General features: G+C 40.5%; 2 protein-coding genes across 3 annotated transcripts in view; one reads left to right on the forward strand and one right to left on the reverse strand.

Moving 5' to 3' along the window:
* The window catches only part of rap1gds1 (RAP1, GTP-GDP dissociation stimulator 1), a 28,045-nt gene extending 14,542 nt beyond the window's left edge, over positions 1–13,503 (forward strand). Inside the window, 11 exon segments of the mRNA XM_018693835.2 lie at positions 2,439–2,567; positions 2,872–2,997; positions 4,392–4,475; positions 4,478–4,534; positions 5,217–5,348; positions 5,686–5,820; positions 6,053–6,178; positions 6,670–6,809; positions 6,942–7,065; positions 9,567–9,695; positions 11,026–13,503. Coding sequence (XP_018549351.1) covers positions 2,439–2,567; positions 2,872–2,997; positions 4,392–4,475; positions 4,478–4,534; positions 5,217–5,348; positions 5,686–5,820; positions 6,053–6,178; positions 6,670–6,809; positions 6,942–7,065; positions 9,567–9,695; positions 11,026–11,153 — 1,310 coding nt within the window. The 3' untranslated portion in view covers positions 11,154–13,503.
* Positions 13,504–15,716: 2,213 nt separating this feature from the next.
* tspan5a (tetraspanin 5a) lies at positions 15,717–25,924 on the reverse strand. Of its 2 annotated transcripts, XM_018693833.2 has the most exons (11): positions 25,522–25,924; positions 23,482–23,532; positions 22,707–22,853; positions 22,439–22,609; positions 21,124–21,249; positions 20,550–20,597; positions 19,941–20,057; positions 19,745–19,806; positions 18,714–18,825; positions 16,720–16,760; positions 15,717–16,607 (listed from the first exon to the last, which is right to left on the reverse strand). In XM_018693833.2, exons 1-9 carry the CDS (start codon positions 25,600–25,602, stop codon positions 18,753–18,755), a joined length of 876 nt encoding a protein of 291 aa, XP_018549349.1. In that variant the 5' UTR covers positions 25,603–25,924; the 3' UTR covers positions 15,717–16,607; positions 16,720–16,760; positions 18,714–18,752. The 2 variants fall into 2 exon arrangements, with proteins under 2 accessions (XP_018549349.1, XP_018549350.1); XM_018693834.2 differs by lacking the exon at positions 18,714–18,825.
* Between the last annotated feature and the right edge of the window lie 37 nt (positions 25,925–25,961).

Here is a 25,961-nt window from a genome sequence, read left to right on the forward strand (position 1 = left end):
CTGCACTGTATTCCTGTATACATTTTCTCTTGACTATCCTGCAGTTTGTGTCTTTGTGATAACGAAGCTTGTTGACAGCAGCAAGTATGTGATCTGACAGACTCTGAGCTCCTGCCAAGGTGTCTTTTGGCACTGGGTGGTGGTGGGGTTTGTTTGGCTGGGTGATGGGAGGTTTGGGGTTGCACTATCAGAATGGATGAGTTTTTGAAGCTTTTTTGCAGCTTTCAGCAGCTTTCAGCATCTAGCTGACTCTTCAAATCTAGCTACTGTTGAGACAACAACCCATTTAATAACACTGAATCAGCTGCATCAGTTAAATGAAACCTCTTAAGAGAAGGACATGAATCTATTTAAGATATTCCTGTGACAAACATGGCACTCAAATATTTATGGTACACATATAATGCTTGATGATGCCTGTACTCTTACAAGACCATATAATGTTTTCTAAATATAAATGTTACATTATACAGTATCTGATCTGATCTTAAATTACTATTTAAAGTCATAAATGCATTTACATACCATTCAAAAGTATAATGCTTGTACCATTGCTTCTCGAAGCATCAAATACTCGAATTTGCATTAATACTTAGAGATGCTTAGGGCTTTACTAATGAGCTTAATAGTGACTTACTGAATGGTTAAAGATTTCTAAAGTATTTGGAGGTGCTGTGTATAAACATTAGACAGATATGTTTTTTTCAGGGCCAATACAGATAGCAATTATCAGTAGTCACGGAGGCCGATAACCAATATTTGGAGCCGATATTCATTTGCAGTAAAAGTGAAAATATTGGTGTCAAAATTTTGAATAATACAAACTCCAACACTTAACTTTGTTTATATGCCTTTAAGCATATGTTTATTAGACAGATTTGCAGATTTGCAACATGTTAAAGGTTTTTTTTTTTTATCTTAGACAATAGACATCTTTGTTTTAAAATTCTAACAAAAAGTACAGGGAGCTCTCAGGCTCAGCAGCATGTCTTATAAAGTTAAATGAAAACTTAAACAAATAAATAGCTCCTTAAAGTTTTCTACAGTAAATGAAGTTTTCCAAAATTTCAATATAACTGAAATGTTATGACGTCGATATGCGTCAAAATGCCCAATATCGGTGCCAATACAGCCGATAATCGGTCTATCCCTTAAAATATATGTAAATACTTTAGATGAGGCCATGGTTGAGTTGATCAGTGACTAGTGCCATTTGTTCTGTTAGCACTTCTCAGAATGCTAATGCTTCTTGCCATTCTCCTCTGTATAACCTAGTAGCCTTAACATTATATCAATGTTAATTCAATATCAATGGAAGTGCCATGAAATTAGTCTTTGAAATGATGTACACAGTGTCCTCATCATGGCTTTTTTTATTTTTTCCATCTTTAACTTCTGCCACCCCCTGCCTTTCCAAAAACTCTGACCGTTTTAGTTTTATTTAAACGGCGAGAAGTGTCCTCTTATTGTTTTCTGCCTTTCAGGTAGTGATCCATCAGATTCTCCTCTGTATCTGATCTTTAAGGAACACTGTACAAAGCTGTGGGGGCTGAAGTAATGTAATATTTCATTGGTGTTTAAACACTGTTGTGCTGGCTCCAAGTATGTTATGTTATTACTTAATGAATAGTACTTTTTTAGCTTAACTTTTACTTTATTTACTGACTGTTACTTGGCTCTTTGGTTTAGCTTGTGCTGTTACTTGTACTGTTAGTTCTTACTGACACAGAATAAGGACCTGAAAAGATCTTTTTGAGCATCAGACCTTTTCCTTCTCTCTTCTGTTCTGTTCTGCCCCGTTCTTATCTTCTACAGCTGATTCATTTACACGTGTTTTTTTATTTAAAATAATAAATCTAAATGCTTTCTTTTTGCCCTTCAGGTGCTTCTAATAGCTCTGCCACTTGCTCAAATGAACAAATCTACACATTTCATTTTGGGTTTTGGGAATTTGAAGCTGTTAATATATTCAATCCTGTATCAAGATATGATGAGTGTTATCATAAGGTTTGACTGTGATTTCCCAGATTCACACGAGGCAGGAGTGGATTTTTGGTGACTTCATTACAGTGTGAATGTAATATGACTTTAAGTGGTAATTAAAGGATAATGGTAAACATTAAATGTACTGTACAACAGTCGTGCATGTACATGGAAGTTATAACTGACTCAGTAGTGTCAGACTAGTTAACTAGTATTAGCTACTGCTCCTACCAAACCAAGTAAGGCTTTATAGAAGTATTTTGAGCTTATATGTTTTTTAAAATCATCTTTTAAAACCAGATTTATACAAATGGCCATTGGTTATTTAAATACGGCATCTCAGCTTTCAGACACAGTCAATATGCCACATGCTTTTCTCTTGATCTCCTCAGCTCTGCATTATGTTTAGAACAACAGATCCACTGCCTGTGTTTCTGTGTCTCTGTTTATTGCAGATTCCTTACAAGCCCAGCTGATCAATATGGGTGTGATTCCCACTCTGGTGAAGCTGCTAGGCATCCATTCCCACAACACAGCCCTGACAGAGATGTGTCTAATTGCCTTTGGGAATTTGGCTGAGCTCGGTGAGTACATCTTAGTATGTGTTTAGCCAAGTAAATTAACTTACTGACGTGCTAAGTAAGTTTGGATGATGATTCCCTAATCATAGCATCATTTGTGTGTTACCTATTTTTAATTTTATTTACTGTTGAATTAAACAGTGCCTAGAAATGTCTGCACTCATGCAGAGAATGTAATCATTAATCTGAATGGAAGGCACATAAGATGTTCATAAGTGTGCAGACAAGCAGGATTTTGACTGGCAGAGACTGTAAAGGAGAGTGTCTCTGTTGGGACACGCCTGTGATAATCCTCTTGTGTTTTCAGAGTCCAGCAAAGAGCAGTTTGCTTCCACCAATATTGCTGAGGAGCTGGTGCGTCTCTTCCAGAAGCAGACAGAGCATGAGAAGAAGGAAATGATTTTCGAAGTCCTGGCTCCACTTGCAGAAAATGGTAACGTGTTTTTTTTTTTTTTTTTTTTTTTTTAGCTTTTTTGATCATTATTAAGCTCTACAAAAGACCACATCCAAGTCTGATTCAAACAGAACGATGAGAGACTTCAGCATTCCCTCATGCCTTTAGATGAAAATCATGTCTACCTACTGTATAGTAATTTATCTGCTCAGTGTGAGTCATGCTTTCCAGGCTAGCTGCTAACTGCACAGTCATGGCAGACAGCTCCTGCATTTGCTCAGCTGCTCTTTTTCAAACATGTCAGCGTGTATGTGTGTGTGTGTGTGTATGTGTGTGTGTTTGAACGCGTGTGTGTGTGTGTGTGTGTGTTTCAGCAGCAGAGAGAGCATCTTACTGGCTGTTGTTATCACCATTCCAGGCACACTGGGTGCTCCCACATTGTCAGTCTCCAGGACAACGTCCTACTTAACTCCACTCTAGAGAAACCTCGCTCTCTCTCTATCTCACCAGCTCTTTCATTTGTTGTTCTGCATGTTTATTAGGTTTCTACAGAAACAACTATTGAACCCTTCTTCTTTGAAAACATCAGAGAAATTATGGTAATTTAAGAGTCAAGTGGTGTTAAATGTCTTAAGGTTAAAGTGGTTTCAAATTGGAAAAAAGAACATTAAAGTGGACAATGAGTGTCTTTTTCTCAACACTCATACATGACGATCTGTTGATTATTTCACTTAATTGTTTGGTCTATAAAATGGCCTACCTTCATTCTGTTGATGTTTTCAAATCAAGTCTGCAAATGGTTGATAAAGGTTGTTGAACCTCTAAAGACATTTAACAAGAACAAACTTCAATGTTCTCACTCTAATCTATGCTCTCAATGGAATCTCATCGATACAGTACAACATTAGAATACTTGGGAATTTGGGACAATACTTCATGAATTAACATTTTTTAAAAGTATACATATGTATTTTTTAAGAATTGTCACCAAGATACTGTACATGCTAGACAGGACATTTTACAGATGAAAATTGATTTGTCATTGGTCTCTAGAGGACAAACTCTGTAATGGTTATACAATTCCTACATGACTTCAAAGCTTGTTTGGGATTTTGTACTGCTAAGCCATCACATACACAAATATCCTCAGTAAGCTGATAAACTGTAGACTGATTTATCAGTCTAGCTCTATAACAGAATAGACCAATATACCTGTCTGCTCATGCTGCTGCTACCCGCTGGATTACATTTTCATTGAGACTAAAGCTTCACTAAGCAACAACCCAACATTCCATTACTGTGCTTCATATGCAAGACTCTCATGGTGTCATGTGAGGCATATCATATGATTCACTACTGCACTGCAGCAGGGGTGTGTTTCAGACTTACACTGTGGTCTTGTCTGAAATGTCTCACCATCCTTCCCCTGCCAGATGTGATAAAGCTGCAGTTGGTGGAGGCCGGCTTGGTGGAGTGTCTGCTGGAGGTGGTGGCTCAGACTGTGGACGGAGAGAGGGAGGAGACATCGCCCAGCTCAAGACTGCATCCGATCTCATGGTTCTCCTGCTCCTGGGAGGTAAACACTAATACATGGAGCTAGGATTAACTCCTCATAACTGGATTGTCCTGCAACAAACCTAACAGGGTTGAAGTGTTCAGTCATAAACACCATATGCACAAGAACCCATCTTCAGATTCCCTACGAAGCTGAACTTAAAAGGAACCTTGTGTAACAGTAATTAAAAATTCATACTTTCTTTACTGTTGCAGCACAGACCCTGCAGACAGCTGTACAGGGCCATAAGGGGAAAGGCTCATCCTTCAACTGACTTAATTAATGGATAAAAAATTCACCTCCACACATATATGACCATAAATATAAATGCACCGAGTCCTCTGTCCAGCATTGCTGTAGAGAATTAATAATACATCCTTCATGTAAATATTTTATTACAGCAGAATAGAGCTGTGTGTTATAAATATGCAGACTGGCCTCTCTGCCACTGGTCTTAACAAACCCATCAGTTCAAGTTCTGTTCAGTTCTTTAGTCTTACACTCTTATTAGAAACCAAGCTGACAATATTCCACTCCTCTGATGTGTGTGTGTTGTGACAGATTATTGTCTGTTATCTAAGAGCCCGATGAGAAATACACAACACCACAAATCACAGTCTCAGAAATGACCATAGTTCAGTTGTTGCTTCATAACACAGAGCTATATGTTGCTACAGTAACTGTCTTCCTCTCTGATGTGTAGATGAGTCCATGCAGAAGCTGTTTGAGGGAGGAAAGGGCAGCGTCTTCCAGAGGGTCCTGTCCTGGATACCATCTCATAACCATCAGCTGCAGCTGGCGGGGGCTCTGGCCATCGCCAACTTCGCTCGCAATGGTAAGTTTCACTTCACACTAAGGATGAGGTTCATGGAAAATGAAGTAAACACCGAAAAATGAATAGCGGGACATTTCAGCTGCAGGGTTGGGTTGGTTTAATGAAGAAAACAGTGCTGCTGCTGTTTTTATCTCAGCTGAGACAGTGATGTCTAATAACAAAATAAACAGGAAAATGCATGTCTGTAGCAGAATGTCAATAATCAAACTTGATTCTTGATGTTTAAAAATAGTTGTGAAAGTGATGACATACTGGGATTACTGCTGCCTTTGATGCAGATTTCTTATGAAGTACAGTCTCTGACACAGCGTTTCTCCTCTCTTTGCATTTTACGTAGATGGGAACTGCATCCACATGGTGGACACTGGTATCGTGCAGAAGCTTCTGGAGCTGCTGGATCGACACGTCGAAGAAGGCAACGTCACTGTTCAACACGCAGCTCTCAGCGCCCTGCGGAACCTGGCCATACCCGGTGAGCTTCATCTTGTCATCTAGAGGTCTTCACAGATCCACATGGTTCCTGGTGCCACCGTCCCTCAGGAACCAAGGAAACAAGGAACCAAGCACACTCGTATTTTCTTAACTTTTGTGATCTTGGCCTTGTATTTTGAGAGTTGCCATCTGTAGTTATTGTTGTATAAGGTGCTGATGGTTCAGTGTCAGAACACTGTTTTAAATCGACCCTCTTCCCTCCCTCTCTCCAGTGGTAAACAAATCTAAGATGCTGTCAGCAGGCGTCGCGGACGTGGTGTTGAAGTTTTTGCAATCAGAGATGCCTCCAGTCCAGTTTAAACTCTTGGGAACATTACGTATGCTCATCGATACACAAGGTAGATATTTGATCACTTCTTAATCTTCATCTTCAAACTACATTCTTTAAAATCCCCACAGCAAAACCTCATGATGAATATATCGACTCTGACATCATGTCATGTTCCACAGACCAGGTCATTAAGTTTAAAGTTGGCAGCAGTTCTTAGTTCTTTTCCCTCAGCTCAGCTCTGTTTAAGCTTTGGTACGATCATCAAGAGATTCTCAGCCCAGACTGCAAGAGCCTCAATTCTGAGTCATTAAGACACAAATATGGTAACTGCTGCTCAAGAAAGTGCACTCACTGGACAGATGGTTTCATATCAGAATGTCCTCATACTCAGTGGTTTGAAAGAAAAACACAGTTTGCTTCTAATGGAAAATTGACTCAATTCAACCAAATGCATTTTTGGTACAAACTGCCTGGTACAGAGTGGTGGTGGACTTTGGTGGCAGCAGACACCAGGGTAAAAAGACAGTAACGTTGTGCGCTGTGTGTGTGTGTTGTCAGCCGAAGCCGCAGACCAGCTGGGAACCAATGGGAAACTGGTGGAGAGACTAGTGGAGTGGTGTGAAGCCAAAGATCACGCAGGAGTGATGGGCGAGTCCAACAGGCTCCTGTCGGCGCTCATCCGACACAGCAAGTCCAAGGTCAGACGCCGCGCTTCCAGACTGACTCTGACAGACTCTCTATGTCAGTGTTTGTGTCATGATAAACACAGGAAATGACATACAGATGTATGTATGTATCTATATTTGTGGATTTTTCTGGATTTCAGGAAGTCGTCGAGAACTGTTATCCAGGGAGGAGGAGTCAAGCACTTAGTTACCATGGCAACTAGTGAGCATATGATCATGCAGAACGAAGCACTGGTGGCTTTGGGTCTCATAGCAGCACTGGATTTAGGTAAGAGTAAAGATGGATGAAGGAAAATAGTAATTTTATTTATTGTTTATTTGTATTTACAGTCTGAATGTATGCAGTTTATTTAAAATGAAAAAAGTGAATCTAGAACATTTATTTGATTTCTTGTGATAGATTTTTCACCACCTGACACAGGATCTGTGATCTCACAAGTCTCACACACACTCACAAGTACTGCATCACCTCAGGGAAATGCCTTAATAAAAGAAAAGCTGACTGCTGTACAGCCTGGTTCTGCATAAAGCGTAGTCATAAATACAGAAACAAGTACAGATGGGACTGTTCAGAAACCTGTTATGATGGAAGACAGTTTGAGAGTTAATGTGTAAATCTAATGGACTGTTTATTTTTTTTTGATATTTTCTGATGAAAATATTTGACTGAGTTTAGACAAAGACAGAGTTCTCTGTGAGAGTCCTGGAAACCGTCTCAGTGACTCAGTCCCATGACTTCTGAGAATTGGAGCAGAAAGCGTTTTAGCTTACATTATTAATCATCTCCCTAAAGTAAGCTTGACAGTCTACTCTGCAGCACATACTGTGGAGAACCTAAACACCTCCTCATACTCGTAATGGTAACACACACAGAATTTTTTGTTTAGACTTGTGTCTAAACAGCAGAATAACAGACAGCCACTGCTCTCCAGACCTCGAGGCCATGTCTGTTCAGTGCAGACCGTTCTACCTGCCTCGGGAGCTCACAGTGGTCATTGTTACTGCTGTCTACATCCCGCCGGATGCTAACGTTAGCTCAGCGCTAAGCCACCTTCAAGACATCATAAACAAACAACAGAGGAATCATCCTGACGGCGTCCACATCATCGCCGGGGATTTTAACCAAGCATGCTTAAGGACTGTACTCCCCAAATTCCACCAGCATGTCAAATGTCCAACCAGGGGGGAAAGGACACTTCACTCATGTATACTCCAACATTAAGCATGCTTACAGATCGATGCCCTTCCCCTACCTAGGACAATCCGACCATCTCTCCCTGCTCCTCATCCCGGCCTACACCCCACTCAGAAAGCAATCAAAACCAAACACCCAAACCATCAAGACCTGGCCCGAAGATGCTCTCCTCCAGCTACAGGACTGCTTTGCTTGCACAGAATGGAACATCTTTGAACATCAGGACCTTGAGACACACACAGAGACTGTCCTCTTCTACATCAAGTGCTGTGTAAAAAACGTGACAGTCAACAAACGCATCCGGGTTTTCCCAAACAGGAAAAGGGCTATCTGATGTGAAGGGGCATCCAGGCCTTAACCAACTACATCCTCCAGCAGCAGCAGCAGCAGCAGCAGTACACTGGCAGAGGAGCTTAACAACTTCTTTCTCCTCCACACTCACACTCAGCACTGGCTCCCCTCAGGGCTGCTTGCTGAGCCCCCTGATGTACGCCCTGTATACCTATGACTGCACTCCAACACACCCAACCAACATCATCATCAAGTATGCAGATGATACCACCGTGGTTGGGCTCATCTCTGATGGGGATGAGATGGTATACAGGGCTGAGGTAGAGAAACCGTCCCTCTGGTGCTCAGCTAACAACCTGACACTGAACGTCCAGAAAACTAAAGAACTCATTATGGACTTCAGGAAGGACAGACAAGACCACACCCCCCCTCCTCATAAATGGAGAACGTGTGGAAACTGTGACCACCTTCAGGTTCCTGGGCACCCACATCTCAGCCGATCTCTCCTGGACTCACAACACTCTAGTGAAGAAGGCTCATCAGTGGCTGCATTTCCTGCATGTCCTCAGGAAAAACAATCTGGACAAGAAGCTGCTGCTGGCCTTCTATCGCTCCTCTGTGGAGAGTGTACTGACATACTGTCTGAGTGTGTGGTACACAGGCTCCACAGCCGAGGACAGGAAAGCTGTGCAGAGGGTCATCAACACCGCCCAGAAAATCATCGGCTGCCCTCTGCCCTCCCTGGAGAACACATCCAGATCCTGCTGTCTCAGGAAAACCAGAGGCCATCACAGGAGACCCCTCACACCCCGCCCACCACCTGTTTGACCTGTTGCCCTCAGGACGGCGCTTCAGGTCAATCAAGTCCCACACCATCAGACTCAGCAAACAGCTTCTTCCCCTGGGCCATTCGGACCATAAACAAACACTGACCATACCCCACCATACCCCTCACCCCACCAACAACACACCTCACACACACACACACACACATGCACATGCACACACAGAGCCAAGGACACTATCCATCACTCGCACCTTAAGGTGACTCTTTGCACAATCGCGTGCTGTTGTGTGTATGTAGATTCTATTTAAAAGTGACACTTGTAATTTTTTTTTGTATTATATCGTATACGTCTTGTATATTGTGTACATTTTTCATATTTCTATTTGTATTTAAATCTCTTCTATAGCGCATAGTCGGTCTTCGCGGAGCACCCACAATTTCATTGTACTTAACTGTACAATGACAATAAAGCCTATTCTATTTCTCTGGATTTCAGTTGCAGCTGAGAAGGACTTTGTCGGAGCCAGCCTGGTGTCTGTGCTTCACAAGCTGCTGTCAGATGAGAGGAGTGCTCCAGAGATCAAGTACAACTCTATGATCCTCATCTGTGCAGTCATGGGATCAGGTAAGACTTAAATACGTTTTCATCCCTTAATTAGAAAGCCAAAGTCTCTGGGTGTCTCTCTATAGCACATGTATATACATGTATATAAAAACTGTTTAGTTTTATTTTATTTTAAAGTTGATTGTTGTCACCTCCTGTTGGCATGTGGCTTTTAATGTGAAACATCTGCAGGGTAATGTACATTTCCACAGTATGGTCATGGTCAGTTTCTCTTCCTTAACAGAGTTACAGTTTCCATACACTGTGCTTACTAATGTCAGTACTACTTTGCCTTTCTGTGGATTACTGTAAAGGTTTCACTATAAAATTCTACGCTTTCTATGTAAAAGGTTTCACATTAAAGGTCCTGGAGCAGCTCAATGCTCAGCTGGCATTATCCCTCACTTTTAGGCTTTTATTGTGAAAGACATGGAAGAAGTGCTCAGGTTCATTGGTGTAGGGCCGGGTGATAAAACGATCTCGATCTGGGATTGCAAAATAAATAAAAATAAATGTCAATGAAGATGATAAGTTTTTTTTTATTTGATCTGTCCATTTTATTCCAACAACCTATCACACACCAGGCATTAACACAACAGCAGCCAGTCAGGCAGCAGTTTCTGGTTTGCATTTCAAAGTACATCACACCATTTCCTGGACGTATAGGCGATAAAGAAAGTACCAAACTGAGAGTGTAGAAGCCACATTATCCTCCAAACAGGAAACTGTTGACAGGAAAGGTCGATCACCTAAGGTGGTTTTGTTACCTTAAAAGCGGAAGTCCAGATTAAGCTCTGACATGAGTCATTTTGAAAAGCCTGGTAAAGGTGTATGGTATGTTTGTTGTTTTTAAATAAGTCCCTTAAGTGAGCCTAAACCTGCAGCTCAACAATCTCTGCTCGTCTCTGCTTCACGACGGAACGTTAGTGAGGAAGCTAGCTGATGTTAGCTAGTTCATTTTTATCTGCCGCAGTACCAAGCCTATAGCGTTATTTCACCGATGCTTAGACATACTAACTCTCATAGCTGTTGCATACGTTCATTTCAAGACGGCTTTACCTTGAGTTTGGCAGAGTGACCTCCTGACCTGAAATAGTCCCACAGCCGATTTCTTTCTTCTTTTTTTTTGTTTGTTTTTATTTTTGACGGGGGGGCGAAGTTCAGGGGTGTCACCTCCTTCTGCCATTTATGAATACAGGTATTGTGGTCCTATTTTTTTGGCCGTATCACCCAGCCCTAGCAGCAGCAGCAGAGCAGCAGAGTCACTGTGTTGTTGAACTGAACCATTAATTGAATACCAGCTTTTATTAGAGAATTCATGACACTTCTTTCCTGTTTCTTCTCATCGTAGAGCCTCTTCACAAAGAAGTCCAGAGCCTGGAGTTCATCGACGTGGTGTCCAAGCTGAGGGCTCACGAAAACAAGACGGTATCACACCAGGCATCGCTCACAGAGCAGCGACTAACTGCCCAGAGCTAAATGACTGTGTCCGAGCCCACCCACCCAACCACCCACCCACTTAAATGCCTGCCTGACCACCTAATCACCCAATGACACCTCATGACTGCTCTCCCCCCTGTGCCCCATCGTCATGTGCCAAGGTACCATGTCGCGTTAACTGCCAGCCAGACATACAGTTATGTCTCTCCCCTCGACCCCTCCGCCCTGCCCACCTCCACTAGGGTTAGACTGATGGTGGGTTTTAGAACGCACGTACTCTCTGCTTCTGTTCAAATCATAAATCTGAGCTTTTTCTAATAGAAGTTTTATTTAGAATGACAACCGTTCACCCAGAATTAAATAGTTGTTAGGGTGGCAAAGCCTCTGAAACTGTTTCTAGACTATCATGGGACACCAAAACTCTCCTCTGAAAGCCATAATAATGAGATTTATTTAGGTGGGTTAGCAGGTCCTTAAGGCAGGGTGAGGCAGGCTTCATGTCAGGCTTTACAGGCTGACGCCCCTTAAATGCTCGATAGAGTGATCTGTCTGGAGGTCGACCCCACTGAGTCGCTGGTATCTTCTCTTTTTTTTTTCCCACTTTGCATCAGTCTAGCCCTAGTCCCCACCTCTACTTGTGCATGCATCTTCTGCTACAAGTAGCTCCACAGGAGCTGAGGCGCCATAGACAGCCTAACGCAATAGATTAAGAGACAACACTCTTACGACCATAGCTGTGATCCCATCCGCCGGTAACCCACCAGTGAAAATGTGCACAAAAGAACAAAAAAAAAACAAAAAAAAAAAAAAAGACCTCCCTGTTGTGATTTTTCTTTCATTTTTAAGAAAAAGCAGCCATCCATGATGTGCCCAGTTGTGTCCCATGTAGCTCAAGTATAAATTGACTAGAAACTGTGCATGTTTTAGTCCTGTTGAAGGTGTGCCAGTGTTCATTTTACCTCTCTACCGCTCGCATACTCCAAAGTACAACCTGCCCTCCTCTACTGACACCTCCAGTCTTGTTTTTGCACTTGTTCTTTAAGACTTGGATCTAGAGATTTTATTCAGATTTTTAATTCCACAGTTGTCCAAACACACACACACACACACACCACCCCCCCCACACACACCCACACCCACACACACACACACACACACCCTGGGTCCAGCAGCTGTACAGTGAAGTTCGAGGCTCCACCTCCTCGCTGAAAGAGAATCATGTAAGAACCAGGTGAAGCATATGTGGTGAAGAACAGGGCTGTAGTGAGGGACAGCTGAGTGTCGCCGCGTTAATGAAGCCAAAGTGGGAAACTGAGAGAGTGGATTTTATAGATTTAACCATCAGCAGAATGTCAGCTCTCTGCTCGGGTACTGTCATACGACTTATCACAGTCTTGAATTGCCATCTCCCAGAGGTTTTAGCTGCTAAACAGCTTTCAGATTTACTGTGAAGAGAATGGTAGCCTTCTTCTTAGCAGGATACAAGGTGGGAAAAAACAGAGTCAGGTGGGTGGAAGGAACAAAAATGTGATTTAGACTGATCATTTAAGTCAATACAAACCATATAAAATAAAAGATGGCTGCTGTGATGCAACCTTTCAGACGGTTGGTACTGGCTTGAATTAAAGAGGTCTTTCTTGGTCAAACTTGTTTTCTCCCATTTTATATGTTGCTGGGAGAACTGAGTATTTAACATCAATCTCTCTCTCTTCTCTTTGCATGATAAAAATTTCTACAGAGGTTTGTGGTCCTGTGGACAGAATTAAATACAAGATCATTTTTTTTTAGTATTTTTAGATGATCAGAAACCGGGCCAGAAGCTTTGAAGAGCAGCTAAGAACGAGGAAAGTTGGAGGAGAAGTTAGAAAAAGCTGATTCAAAAGCTGGGAGTGCAGTAATAAAGCAGCGCCCGGTTTGTGCGTTGTGGATGCACAGCATGGAGCATCTTGTGAGAGCAGGTAATTGAATGGAAACACTGCGTCACTGTATTTGTGCTGTTGAAACCCCCCCCCTCCCCCCTCCTCCTCCAACCACGGCCACAGCAGCACCACTCCCTCCAGAGGAACAGGTCTCTCTCATGTGTGACGGTTGGTTTCTTCTAGTCAAAGGGATTTCTGCTAACATGCACATCTCAGCATGTCCGACACTGTACTGACACCCTGTTAACATGCCGCAGTGTGTTTCCTGGTCTGGGCCCCACACTTTTTTTTAAAAAAGGTATGAATGGTTATTTATCAGATTTGTGCTCTTCTAAAGACACATGCCAGTGGAGATGTATCCATAGTAACTGCGTAAAATACTATAAACTTAAATGTTTGTTGTAAATGTCATGAGTTGTACATTTGGAGGATTGTAACTCAGCAGATAATTAAAAGACGATAGCTGGTGATGGCTGATGTGTTTATTCCTGCGCCTCCTCCATAATCAGCTTTACAGCGAAGATGTGTTCTCCCGCATTCGAGCGGTAGTTTGGAGTTTGGATAAACAGGAACAGCCTTATTAGCGAATGACTTCCATGTTAAATGTCTGTCCCGTTTCATGAAGCACGCCCTGTCGTACACACAAGTCTGTTGAGTGTGGTCGTCTGCAATAAACAGACCTCAGACTAGATTGTAAGAGCTGCGACAGACACCAAAGATGTCCAGGAACACTGACAGATGATGTGTGGGAAGTGCAATCCATAAACACATTTATCAGCTCCTGGTGCCAACAATATGTAGGAAAAAAATCCAACTTTAAAGACACACGATGAATGAAGGAGGAAAAAAAACTCTGTTTTTGTCACCTTTATTAAGTAATTTCACTTGATATTAAAATCAGTCCAATTTGAGCGAAACATGAGACAAGCAAATGAGAGGAGGTAGTTACATTACAATGTTTTGTGGGACATACACCGATGAACCGAAACATGATGACCGCTCAGAGATCAATAGTGAGCAGGTGTGTGTCTGACAGGGGCTGGATCGTGGAGAGCTTGTAGAGTCCACACCTCGCAGATCAGAGCTGTTTTGAATGTTGAGACTCATCAGTGTATGATCATGATATAAACAATCTGTGGAGGTGGAACAGGTAGTGATGAGTGAGAGGCCTGTACAGCAGGACTGTGGAACGTTTAACAACCTCTTAAACCTGGGCACATAAACTCAGTCTGCAGTGTGACTAATAAGCTTCAGCTGATCAATACAAAGGGAAATTATAAAACCAAATCCAATGTACAATAAATACAAGTATCAAAAACTGTGTTGATCCCTTTTAAGTAGCTTAGCACTCACATTTTCAGAGCGGTTCCACATTATCAACCTGAACTGACTGAAAATACTGTAAATACTTTGTAACAAACAAAACAAGTGACGCATCACTTTAAACTCTCAGAGGAAACACTGATAAAGAACACTATTTTAAATTGTTTGGTAATATTCAATATTGTGTATACTGATCAGAGCTGCCTCAAAATACACACAGTGAGAGACAATCATGGGATACATGTGCCAGATTTGTTTTCCATTCAAGTAAGTGCAGTAATGAGGAAAAGAGGGAACATGTACAAAAATGCCCATCTCACAATATGAAGAAGTCGTCAGCGCCAAACAGACGAACGACTCGTTCCTTGACCCAGGTTCTAACGTTCTGCCGGACTTCACTGAAACCTCAGAAGTCCTGCAAAACGTGAACTCCTTGGCAGAGTCGTAACCACAATATGAAAACAACAGGGGGGTGAACAACAACATCAATTTTAGAAGTCAGTTGTGCATCAGGACTTGAACACACTTAATAGTCTGCAAACGTTTTTAAAAAGATGGGAATTCAGTCATTTCCAACCGTCAGGTAATGGACTGTAATAAAAACTAGTGACCTCTTCATATGTGATGTGGTGTGATCGGGACTGAGTATCCACTGATATTTTTCAACACAAGTGCCAATACAGTATCAGAATTTTGCCGCTATACCAAATACCAAAACCACACGTTCTCAATGCCATAGTGTCTCCACAAAGTACTTTTCATTTTACTTTCCATTTAATGGAATGATTTGGATTTCTTAAAAGTCACAAGAAAAACACTCTGTATGCACGTTAAGAGAAATCACTCCTGCTCTTCGTACTGGCTTTGAGTCGATTCCTCTTTAGAGCAACTACACTGTAAGAAATGAAGGACAAAATCCACTGTACTCATTCCACGCAAGGGCAAAATCAGAAGCTACGACTGCTAGCAGTCTCAGCTAGCGGAATCAGTTGTGCATTCTCAAATGTAACGTCCTTTTTTCGTAGAAAATTCCGTTGTCTCGAACAGTGTTAAATTGCTGAGTCATGGGAGCAGCACACGTCCTGGTGTTTGCATGTAGATTTGTTGCCGAGGGAAAAAAACACACCTGCAATAAACCTACATGTGAACGACAAAGATAAGCTGACTGAGCTAACTCAGGCTGCTGAGGCCTCACAGTAACTTCAGATTAACTCTGGAACATAAGAGTTCGTCCTCATCTTTTAAAGGCTTGTCATGATTATTTAAAGGCTTGGAATGATCACGCTACAAAGTACTACTATCAAAGTACACATGGCATGTGACAACCTGCATCCAAGTCTATTCTTCCGACCAAAGAAGCCGAAGTTTTAACATGTTTTATTGCTTGGAATCATCTGAGCAGAGAATAAGTGAACAAGTTTGGACATCTGACCAGATATTTATTGACACTGGCTAATTCCCTGTGTGTTTAGTCAGTACCTAACAAGAATACAGGGTTGATCTCCAGGGTAAAGCCATGGGAGATACAACCATGCTGCTCAGAATCTGGAGCAACACAGTGGTAATGAAATATTGTCTCTGTTAGTAATGGGAAACCTCCATCACATAATTAAGTGAGGTCCCTTTTAGTCCATTAGCGGAGTAGTAACTCATTATGCTAAACAGTTGAAGTAACGTGTGGTGATTTCCTCCAATGCTGGATGAGTTAGTGTTTGGAGAATATTTAGCTCAACTACGCAAACAGAGTGCACAAACATCCTCACTGCTGATCAAACAGTCACTGAACAGAAATCAAAATTCATTGTTAGTGTAACAACAAGAAATCAGTTCATCTTTGTAGATAAAATGACCAGAACCTGGGCAAGTGGTGGAAAAGTAAAGCAAGCACTGAACTTCGGTTTCTTTTATACACTATCTCACAGTCCTATATGATGGGTTTAGCAATGGAGCGTTATTTCCACAGTGAAAAATACCAATCTAATATCAAAAAGATGTATCAAAACTCCTACTCTCTACACGTAGCTATCAAAACTGGAGCATTGTGACGATCCGCATGTAGTGCATGTTTAACCATCCTCTCCAACAGTTACCTTTTTACAGTAGTCACACACAGTGTTATATACAGAGCTTTTTCTTCACGTATTAGTGCCTTGAGAAAAGGTGCTGGTTCAGTGAACAAAATGGTGCAGGTGATCAGTGACGTCCTCTGAATGCTCCCTGGCGTTCTGTTCCAAGGAGGTGTGTTCAAAGACTGGCAAAAAAGTCAGACAAAAATCTAATGAATACCACTACTTTATAATGTGATTCTGTTAGACGCTATATTTAATTCATAAAATTGTATTGCATTAAAAGAAAGGGGTTACCTGTTAGAGTTGAAATGCTGTTTCAGCATTAGGTAAAGAAACTGGAAAAGACGAGATAAAGAGTTGGATTATTAAAAAGGATCGACTCACTAACAAGGCTCCAGCACTGCTGTGGTTCGACTATTTTAGGACAGAGGTAAAGGAAAGTAGAAAACAGTGAAGTTAAGGGTTAGGCTGGGAACAGTTTTCTGCAAAGGGTCGGCAGTCTAAAGAGAAGATCTGGGATTACAAGTCAAGGCAGAGAAAAGACAGAAATAGAAAAATGTGCTCAGTTGGACACAGTGAACAGTGGAAGAAAGAAAGGATTGTTGTCTAAGTCACATGACTCCAAGCCTTATTAATGCAAACCACCCCAACTCTATAGCTCAGTAGGGACATGTAGGGAAGTCGCTGACATGCATCACACTGGAAATGGTTTCTCTGATCTGTGTATCTGATCTAATCTAATACAGTTTTAATAGAATTTCAGTGGCCTCACTCCATCATCCCCAATCTGAATTTCCCAAAGGTCCAGATTCAAACTGACAACTGACGTGAAGCATAAAGTATAAACAGTTACCTCTGTAAGCAAAAAAAAGTAAGTATCCTGAGAAGTGGAAATGTATTGGAGCAGAGCTCTGCTCCCTTTACTACTCCAGAACTCTCAGCAGTGCTGTACTAATCTGCGCTACCTTAGCTACAATGCTAATGTTGTTGTTGTAGTTTGTTATTGTACAGTTCTGGAAGTCTTTTTTTTTTTTTTTTCTTGGGTTCAGGCAGCGGTCAGCAGCGAACAGCTACGGCCATTAAGGTCAACAACTCTGAACCTTTGGGCGCACCCTCTCTGAACAAACCACTTCCAGGAAGTATGAAATGACTGAATGAATGAGTGAATACACCTTAATCCTACAGAACAATATCTGTGTGCAATGCGACATTTTAAGCTCAGAAAAGGACCTGTAACTATCACTGTAAGTATCATACAATATAGTGTCCAGATATAACTTTGCAAAGGAAACCCAGCATTTCTAGATCAGCCATACAGCTGTCATCAGCCTGTCAGGATTTTGCAGGTACATACTGTCAACAACGTTATTTAAATTCCTACTTGTCTGATGCTCCAGACCTGTCAGAACGTAGGATATTTTAGACTTAATCGTCGTGTCAGAATCTGTCTACCCTGTGTTTTCCGTGATGCAGTGATATAGTGTCACTACAGCAGCATACACTGTCAAGTGCTGCAGCATTACTTCTAATTACGTGAACTTAAAGGGCAACACACACGTCAGCATCTCGATGTGTCGGAATGTGTCAACCAGAGAAACAATATTCACACACTGTCTCACTGGTTTGGAATTACCTCTGTCTGTGTAGCACTTTCAGTTTGTGCTACATCATTTGATGTGGTCAGTGTGTGTTGCACATAAGTTATAGTTGCTAACTAGCTAGCTGTCACATACTGAGATAACAGGAGATGCTGCATGCAAGAGCAGAGCAAGCAAAGTTTCATGTTTTTATTTATCTTAGATTGAGTTTTTAAATGTACAATTATAATTAATTGTATTTCTTGTTTAAATTGGTCATTGAGTGTAAATCTAATTATTAGTTATGCAGAGAAAGGCGGTTAGATCTGATAGAATAGGTGGTGGAATTGTTAATACATTTTTGATGACTTGATTGGTTGGATTTTTTTTAGTTACACCCACCAGTGCAGTGTGAGGTCACCACTGAAGAGCCAGCCTTTTTCAGGAAGTACGAATTTCAAGTGTCAATTTCATTAGGTCTTTAAATTTATCAATTCCTAAAATATAATTTAATACTGACAAATTAACAAAAAATGACTCCAGTGGCACACTGTTGCCTCCATACTCTTTAAGTGTAGAGTGACCACAGCTCCATGTTTCCAGTTTTGGATCTTAAATGGGACACAACACAACACCAAACAGAGATCATCCACCCAATCACAGCAATGCTCAAGACACAAACAAATCACCAAATGGATCCATCACACCCACCGGCTACAAACACACATACAGCATGTGTGTGTGTGTGTCTCATGAGTAGTAAGCCGATGCTTTCTTGCTGGAGTGTGGTGGGAGTCGACGCATGGAGAGAGGGGGGGGCACCCTGACGAAGCATGGAGGAGGAAGAATGAGGTGTGAGGTGAGTTTTGGCATCGTGATGGTAAAGCTCAGCAACCCCTCCTCCCTTTACTCCCCTCAGCCTGCTGTGGAGTTACTGCTCAATTCAAACATCGTTCTTTAGTGAGAGAAGATGTTTGATGAAAAGCTGCACTTCTTCTATAGGAGCACATGTTTAATGGGCACCTACAGCTCCAGTGTCAAAATGATCTATTTTTCCATATGTAATTACTTGTGTTTGTCTAACTGTCATTGTCTAGTACAGTCATCTTGCACAGATTAAGATTACTCACAGGGATTTAACTATGGAGCACCTGAGTTCTCTAACACAATATGTGGAGTTTGTGAGAACAAGATAACTGGTATTAGAGATATGACCTTGTGTAAACAATACAGCAAATGCACACAAGATATGGATGTTTTGCTAACAAAAATATGGAATTCTTTATAAAATAATAAGTTATTTGCTAATTATAAAAACATGGTACAGGGGTTAAATCACATTGATGTCCTGATGATCTCTTGGCAGTGATTATCCACATTGCTAAGTGACTACTGTAATTCAAACAGGATATCGTGCCTCCATGTTATCCACAGATGCATACCTTGATTTAACGTAGAACATAAAAAAAAAACAGTGCACTAAATTTGAATTTCAACCTTTGCTTGTATCTAAAATAATTTATCTACAAAGCAATTAAGCAATTTCCTGTCAAGGATCAATAAAGTACTATTCTCAATATAACACTTATACTGTAGCAAAGAGCTGAAATGTCTCATGTTGTGAAATGGAAACAGTAAAAACAAATGGGTGCACATCAAGGGAAGTGTGCTTATAAGGATAAAAATGTGGATACATGAGACACAGAACTGAAGAGGTGAAAGTGCATATATCATTTTCTCACCAACTCGCCCGCACAGCCTCGATGTCACTCACTAAGTTTTGGGCCAAACAAATCCCAAAAATCTGTGGATGAAAGAAAGAGAAAACAACATAATGACAACATTACACGATTTCAGAAAAGAAATATGAAATGATGCTTTGGTTTCATTTTTTTCTGGAGCACCACGTAGGTTTTAATATATATAAATGGAACTGGCCTGCAGTAGTGCAACTCCTATGAAGATCCCGGCCACCAAGGTGAGGTTGTCCTGTAGCCACTTCTCAAACTGCGGCACGCAGCCTTTCACGTTAATGTAGTCCTTCTGCTCCGAGTCCTGTGTGAATATAACCACCTGTCATCACCTTTACATTCTGAGTGTATTCACCCAACACATTTTACAAACCAATCTGGCATCTTCAATCTTACCTACAGTCACATGAACAGATATTAGCTTCATTTCATGGTTTACATATAACAACTATAGTATTCATCAGTTCTAAAATGACTATTAATACATAATTAAATCTCCATACTGTATCTATACTGATTTTCCCACTCTCTCACTTTTTGGTGATAAATTGGTCATTGTTCTAATCTTGGCCTTAAATGGTCACATTTAACGTTAGCATAACTACTGTCTATTAGCATCTTTACTCCAACTGTGACCTGTCTTCAGAAACCCTGTAAGGAAAATCATTAACACCAAATCACTAACAGCAAACAGGGAGAGAAATAAAATATTCAGTTTTCTTGAAGAAAACTGTGAAGGTATTGATATTAAAGAAGAAATAAGAGTAAGAGTAAGAGTCCTGCAGATGTTACTTACTGGTTTAGCTCGAATGTCGTATCCACACTGAGTGTTTATTACATCCTCCTAGAGACAGAAAGAGTAAACTTTATAGTAACTAAATGTATATATATATATATATATATATATAAAAGCAGAATTTTGAAGTTAGCAAATACAAAAGTGTGTAACTTTTTGTGTACAATGGAATAAGAACAAGACTAAGCGACCTACAGCCATGCTAGCTGCTCTGAGAGACTCCGTCACAAAGGTACTTCAAGCTAAATGCTATTGTCAGCATGCTAACAAGCTGTCCTTCTTTGACTGAACTCTGACAGAAGTGCTTCAGGTTACATACTAGATTGTGTCTAGTTTAAAGACCTCTCGGTACACAAGCATTAAATTCACATGAATATCCGACAGACTTAAAAGATAACAGCTTCAAATGCACAAAAAAAAAAAACATAAACAAAAGCAACAAGAAACTCAGAATTAAGCAGACATTATATTCTAAGGTTTTCTAATTTTGTCCTGAGCCACTGTTCATTTCTGGCCCTGATGCAGACGTACATGTGGAACTCTTTAAATGTGAGCGTGCATGCATGACTCCTACCGCTGGGTCCTTGGTGCAGCAGGAGAAGGGAACTCCACACTTTTCCCGACTGGGATTCCCATCAGTACAGTTAAAATAGATGTTCAGGTTCCAATCGTCTGCTCCAAATGCACCACAGCACTCCCACTAAAGTCAGACAGAAAGGAAAATATTGCTTGCAATTATTAAAACTATTCATCACTCCTGTCGTTGGAATTCAAAACTGTTTCTGTCAACAGTTTTAGACATGAATTAGTGGCCTGATGACCTGACTGGCTCCATTCAGTAAATGAAGTCCAATCAATCCAGTTTTCAGCATTTAAAGTGTAAAGCCTCCACACATTAGAGGAGCTGCTGTTATCTTCTGCTCTTTTTTTAACAATAATGCATTATTTCTTGATCTCAGCAGCTAACCGGATGAGTACAGTGCTATCATACTTAACAGAAATGAAATGAAATAAAAAGGTATAAAAATAAAGTTTCATTCATAGACTGTCCCAAGAGTATTTAGAGCTAAGGATAAAGAAAAGATAAGAGAGTTGTGATGATGTAATATTATATACACAAAACTTGCTAACTAAAACTTGCTAACAAATTAACAGTTGAAATCATGTTTCAAATTCTAATAGCTTAAATGTACAGATGTTAATGCTGTAGTAGATACTCTTAGAATTTTAAACAACAATGACTTGTTTCACTTTTTGAGGAAAACCTATGAAAGAAACTCACTGAAACATAACATTGGCTAACAGAAGCTAGCAAAACAGCAGCTAGCTTGGAAGAAATGTCGTGACTGGCTCTTTATTTTTACTGCAGGTTTGCAGTTTCTGGTCATGTTTTATTACTCAGTAAATGTTTCATGTTAACTATTTGTCCTCTGAGTCTGACTTTCTAACGTGCACAGGATCGCGCACCAGTGTTTCCCAGCCAACCAAGTTCAAGATGTCTGACCTTCTCACAAGCAAATGGACTCACGATTGGACTTCAAATTCACTGGCAAAACATTCAATTTCATTATTCCAAACATATAGTACAAATTATACAGTTTATTAAGTTATAAAATAAATTACATTTTTACAATGTAATTTGTATATAGTGATGTGATTATAATCATATTGTAGAACCTGATGTTCTTGAGCTGTAAATGTACATATCACATAATAATTTTTATTAAAGGTCCACTTAGTCTTCCTCAGCAGATTACAAACTTCATCTGCTGAAGGAGACGAGGAAAAAGCAACTAAGTGGACTTTGTGTTAATATATTACAATATCTGAACTATATTACATTCGCAGTTGGAACTTTCTAGGAATATCCCGCTGTCTTCCCTACTTACATATTCCTGAGTGAAATCGATGAGGTTCTGTAGATCGATGTCATCCCGGTACGCCCTGATGTTGTTGTTGATGAACAGGTTAAGCTGGTCTTTAATCCAGTCCTTAAAGACAAATGCCAGGATCCCCGTCGTCAGCTCCAAGAAAAAGATGATTCCCAGAAACACAGAGAACTACAACAAAAAGAAAAGAGAGAGAAGATGAAAGATGACACATGGCTGGATTTCTGGACCATTAATCTCTGAAACATGTTCATATCATGGAACATACAAACTTGAGCAGGAAGGTGTTTTCTCGCAGTGCTCCGATGCATCCGGCAAAGCCCAGAATGAACATGACCCCCCCGACCACCATGAAGAGCCAGACTGGGTCCAGACCCCCCAGGTCTGTGATGGAGGAGATGTTGGACAGAACCCCCTGGAGCGAGGAGACAGAGCACAACAACACACTCAGTATGAGCCAGGCAGCTGCGTCTCTTCAGGACAGAAAACATGTTTGCCAATAGGGTCACAGTGACATTAAACAGAATGGAACTTGAATGAACTCAGAGAGGAAGTAAGGCTGCTGCAAAAATGTATTTTGAATACTTCACTAGATATCTGTTATCTGCACTGAGATGTTCTGATTAGACATGCTCTTATTTCTGTTACCCTGGATTCCATGGAGAATTCAAATAACACTGATTTAGTCAAGATACTGTTGGCCTACATTAAGTTTGAAAGATTTACATTCAATAGGGTTGTTTCAACTGGAATTTAAAGCTGCATTGGTAGATTTTTCTTTGCCCACTAGAGGCCAGTCTAATAAGCTGCTAGAAGCTACACAGTGTTTATTAGCTAGCTGCTAACTTTATCTGCCTGCTGAGTTTATCAGGGCTTGTTGGCTGTTGACTGTTTAGATCAGGAGTATATTAGTACTGGCCTTTTGTAAAAATCCTTATTGGTCAAAATGCAATTTAAATGTTTAATTATAAGATATAAATATACACTTTTAAAAAAAAAACTGTATTTCTATTTTCCAATAATGACTCAGAGTGTCTACTCACCTTCTCACTCCATGCCCACAATCCAATTCCAACTAAGGCCATGCCCAACAGCTGCAAGAGAGAAATCACAGTCATATCATATTACTGTGAATACGTGTTGATGTAAAGTGACATGACGGCAGTCTGTCATGTTGTTATTAAATGAAAATACAGAGACATCTCCTCTGAGGCCACCGTGACCCTGAGACGAGGGACGTCTGTGATGGTTGCCTGGATCCTGTCTGCTCTTAGCCTCTGTTATATGTCGTAATGGCTGTTATTTATGTCTCAATACTGTATATAAGTCAGTGTCTATAGAAGTTATTTTCATGTTGGCCCATCAGACTAGAGCCAGTATTATGTGGTTTATGGTTTCTGTGAGAGTGGGAAGTCTAAGCTTGTCATCTTAGTTATGTACTTTATATAATATAGTTTTGCTGAATAAAAGCATGATCTTGTACGTCACAACATACCTATTAATACTGTATATTTCCATAGTGTATTGTCTCTTACAACACTATCACATTTGAAATATTAGTGAGCATTTTTTCCACCTTTATATCACTGAAACTGGTGAAAGAATAGATTTCCTCCAGCAGCCATCGCACATGAGCTGCAACTAACAACATCAGTTGATCTGATGATTCTTTTTTCAATTATTTGGTTTCACAATAAAATGAGAGTCAGCAGTGAATTGACAGTTATTATTTCCCTCAGTCCAAGGTGATGTCTTCAAATGTCTAACTTTGTCTGACCAGCGGTCCAAAATCCAGACACATTTCAGTTTATTTTATTAAATATTTGACATATTTGTAAATTAAAGAACAAACTAAAACAATTATTTGATTATCAAAATAGTTATTTATAATAGTATAATAGTTGCAGCTCTAATGACAATTATTCAATGTATGAAAACTTCCATACAAATAAAGGGAAACGTCAAAAAGTATCTCTGATTCAAAAAATGTGTTTACTGTTGACTTTTTCCAAAGATTCGGAAAATGTACGTATCAACACTAATGCATACGTTTATGATTATTCAATCATATTTTTAAAAATCTGTGAAGATTTAGAACGTGATCACTGTTAACTTTAAAGAACTGGACTGCTGACAAAACAAGACATCTGATGACGTTACGCTGGGCTCTACCACAGCGTGACGGACTTTTTCACTGTTTTCAGATGACTAATCGATTTAACAAGAAAATAAGTCATTATTAGCTTCACAGTAAATTATGTTTTCTAGACATTTGGAAAATGTATTATCTAACTTAAGCTTAGGTTATGGTTTAATCCAACTTTACAACTCACCTCTTGTTCTACTTACAGGGGAATATGTATAAACGAACAGAAGTGTAATTGCTAGATTGTCAGAGCTGACACGGTTGGTAGTGCAATCGATTAATCGTTTGGCAGAAAATCCATCGGTCAAAATTCGAATAATCAATTCAAGTGTAAATGCAAGAACCAAAAAAAAAAAAAAAGCTGGTCCCGGCTTCTCAGCTGCAGAAATAATGAAGCCGATTTTCTCTGGGTCTAAAGCTGCTGTCTCTGACATGTTAAGTATTCTTAATCCATAATGACAATAACTGATATCATGCCATCCTGATATACATACAGATGATTTAAACATCTACTACCTTGACCTGAATGACATCACTTTAAAAAAATGACGTACTGTCTAAATATACAGTATGCAGCTGACAGTATGTTAACAGTATGAATGTAAGTGTGTCAGAGATATGAATGTGTCAGTTGGATGTTAAGCCTGCAGCCTGTCACTGAGGAGCTGAGCTGTCATTAAAAGCCGATTAGCTCTCTGTTGTGAACTGAGCTGCAGCTGCTTTTATCCCAACCTTTCTGCTCGAATACAAGCAGAATGACAGACTGAAGCCATGTTCAGTGTCTCTGAATATGAACTTGAAAGATAACGGACCCGCGATAAGATGTGATGATAACTCGGGCCTTCGTCCCTATTGGCCAGTGGACACGATAATGACCGAAGTGTACTGGAGAGAGGCGCAGACGCGTACAATAAACAAATAAAACCATAGCTCTTACCCAGAACAGAATATTGAATCCGAAAATGAAGTATTTGATGCAGCAGCTGACTTCGTGTCCTTTGTAATGATTCCCCGACATGTTTGAGCATCATCCGCGCGGTGTCTCTGTGAGGGAAAAAACACGGCCTGCTTCACAGGCTTTGTGTGCGGGATGGAACAGGTTCAGCGCTCCGGGGATGCATTTCACTTTGTCCGCTTCAAATGTTCACACAGACGCTTCAGAGCCCCATCAGGGCCATGCTGAAACAAGCTCAGGACGCGCTCACACACCCGGCATTAAAATTATAAACGGACATTAACGCCGTAAACGGCAGAATAAAAAATTACCGTCTTCTCTCTGGGCGATTTGCGCCTACAGGAGGCGGCACCGTTACCGCGGGTGGTCGTTAATGATTGGTTAGAAAAAGATTTGAAGGACTGAGACTGCGACAAATCAGA

Source organism: Lates calcarifer, linkage group LG14 (assembly GCF_001640805.2).
Source record: "Lates calcarifer isolate ASB-BC8 linkage group LG14, TLL_Latcal_v3, whole genome shotgun sequence".
NCBI lineage: Eukaryota > Metazoa > Chordata > Actinopteri > Centropomidae > Lates > Lates calcarifer.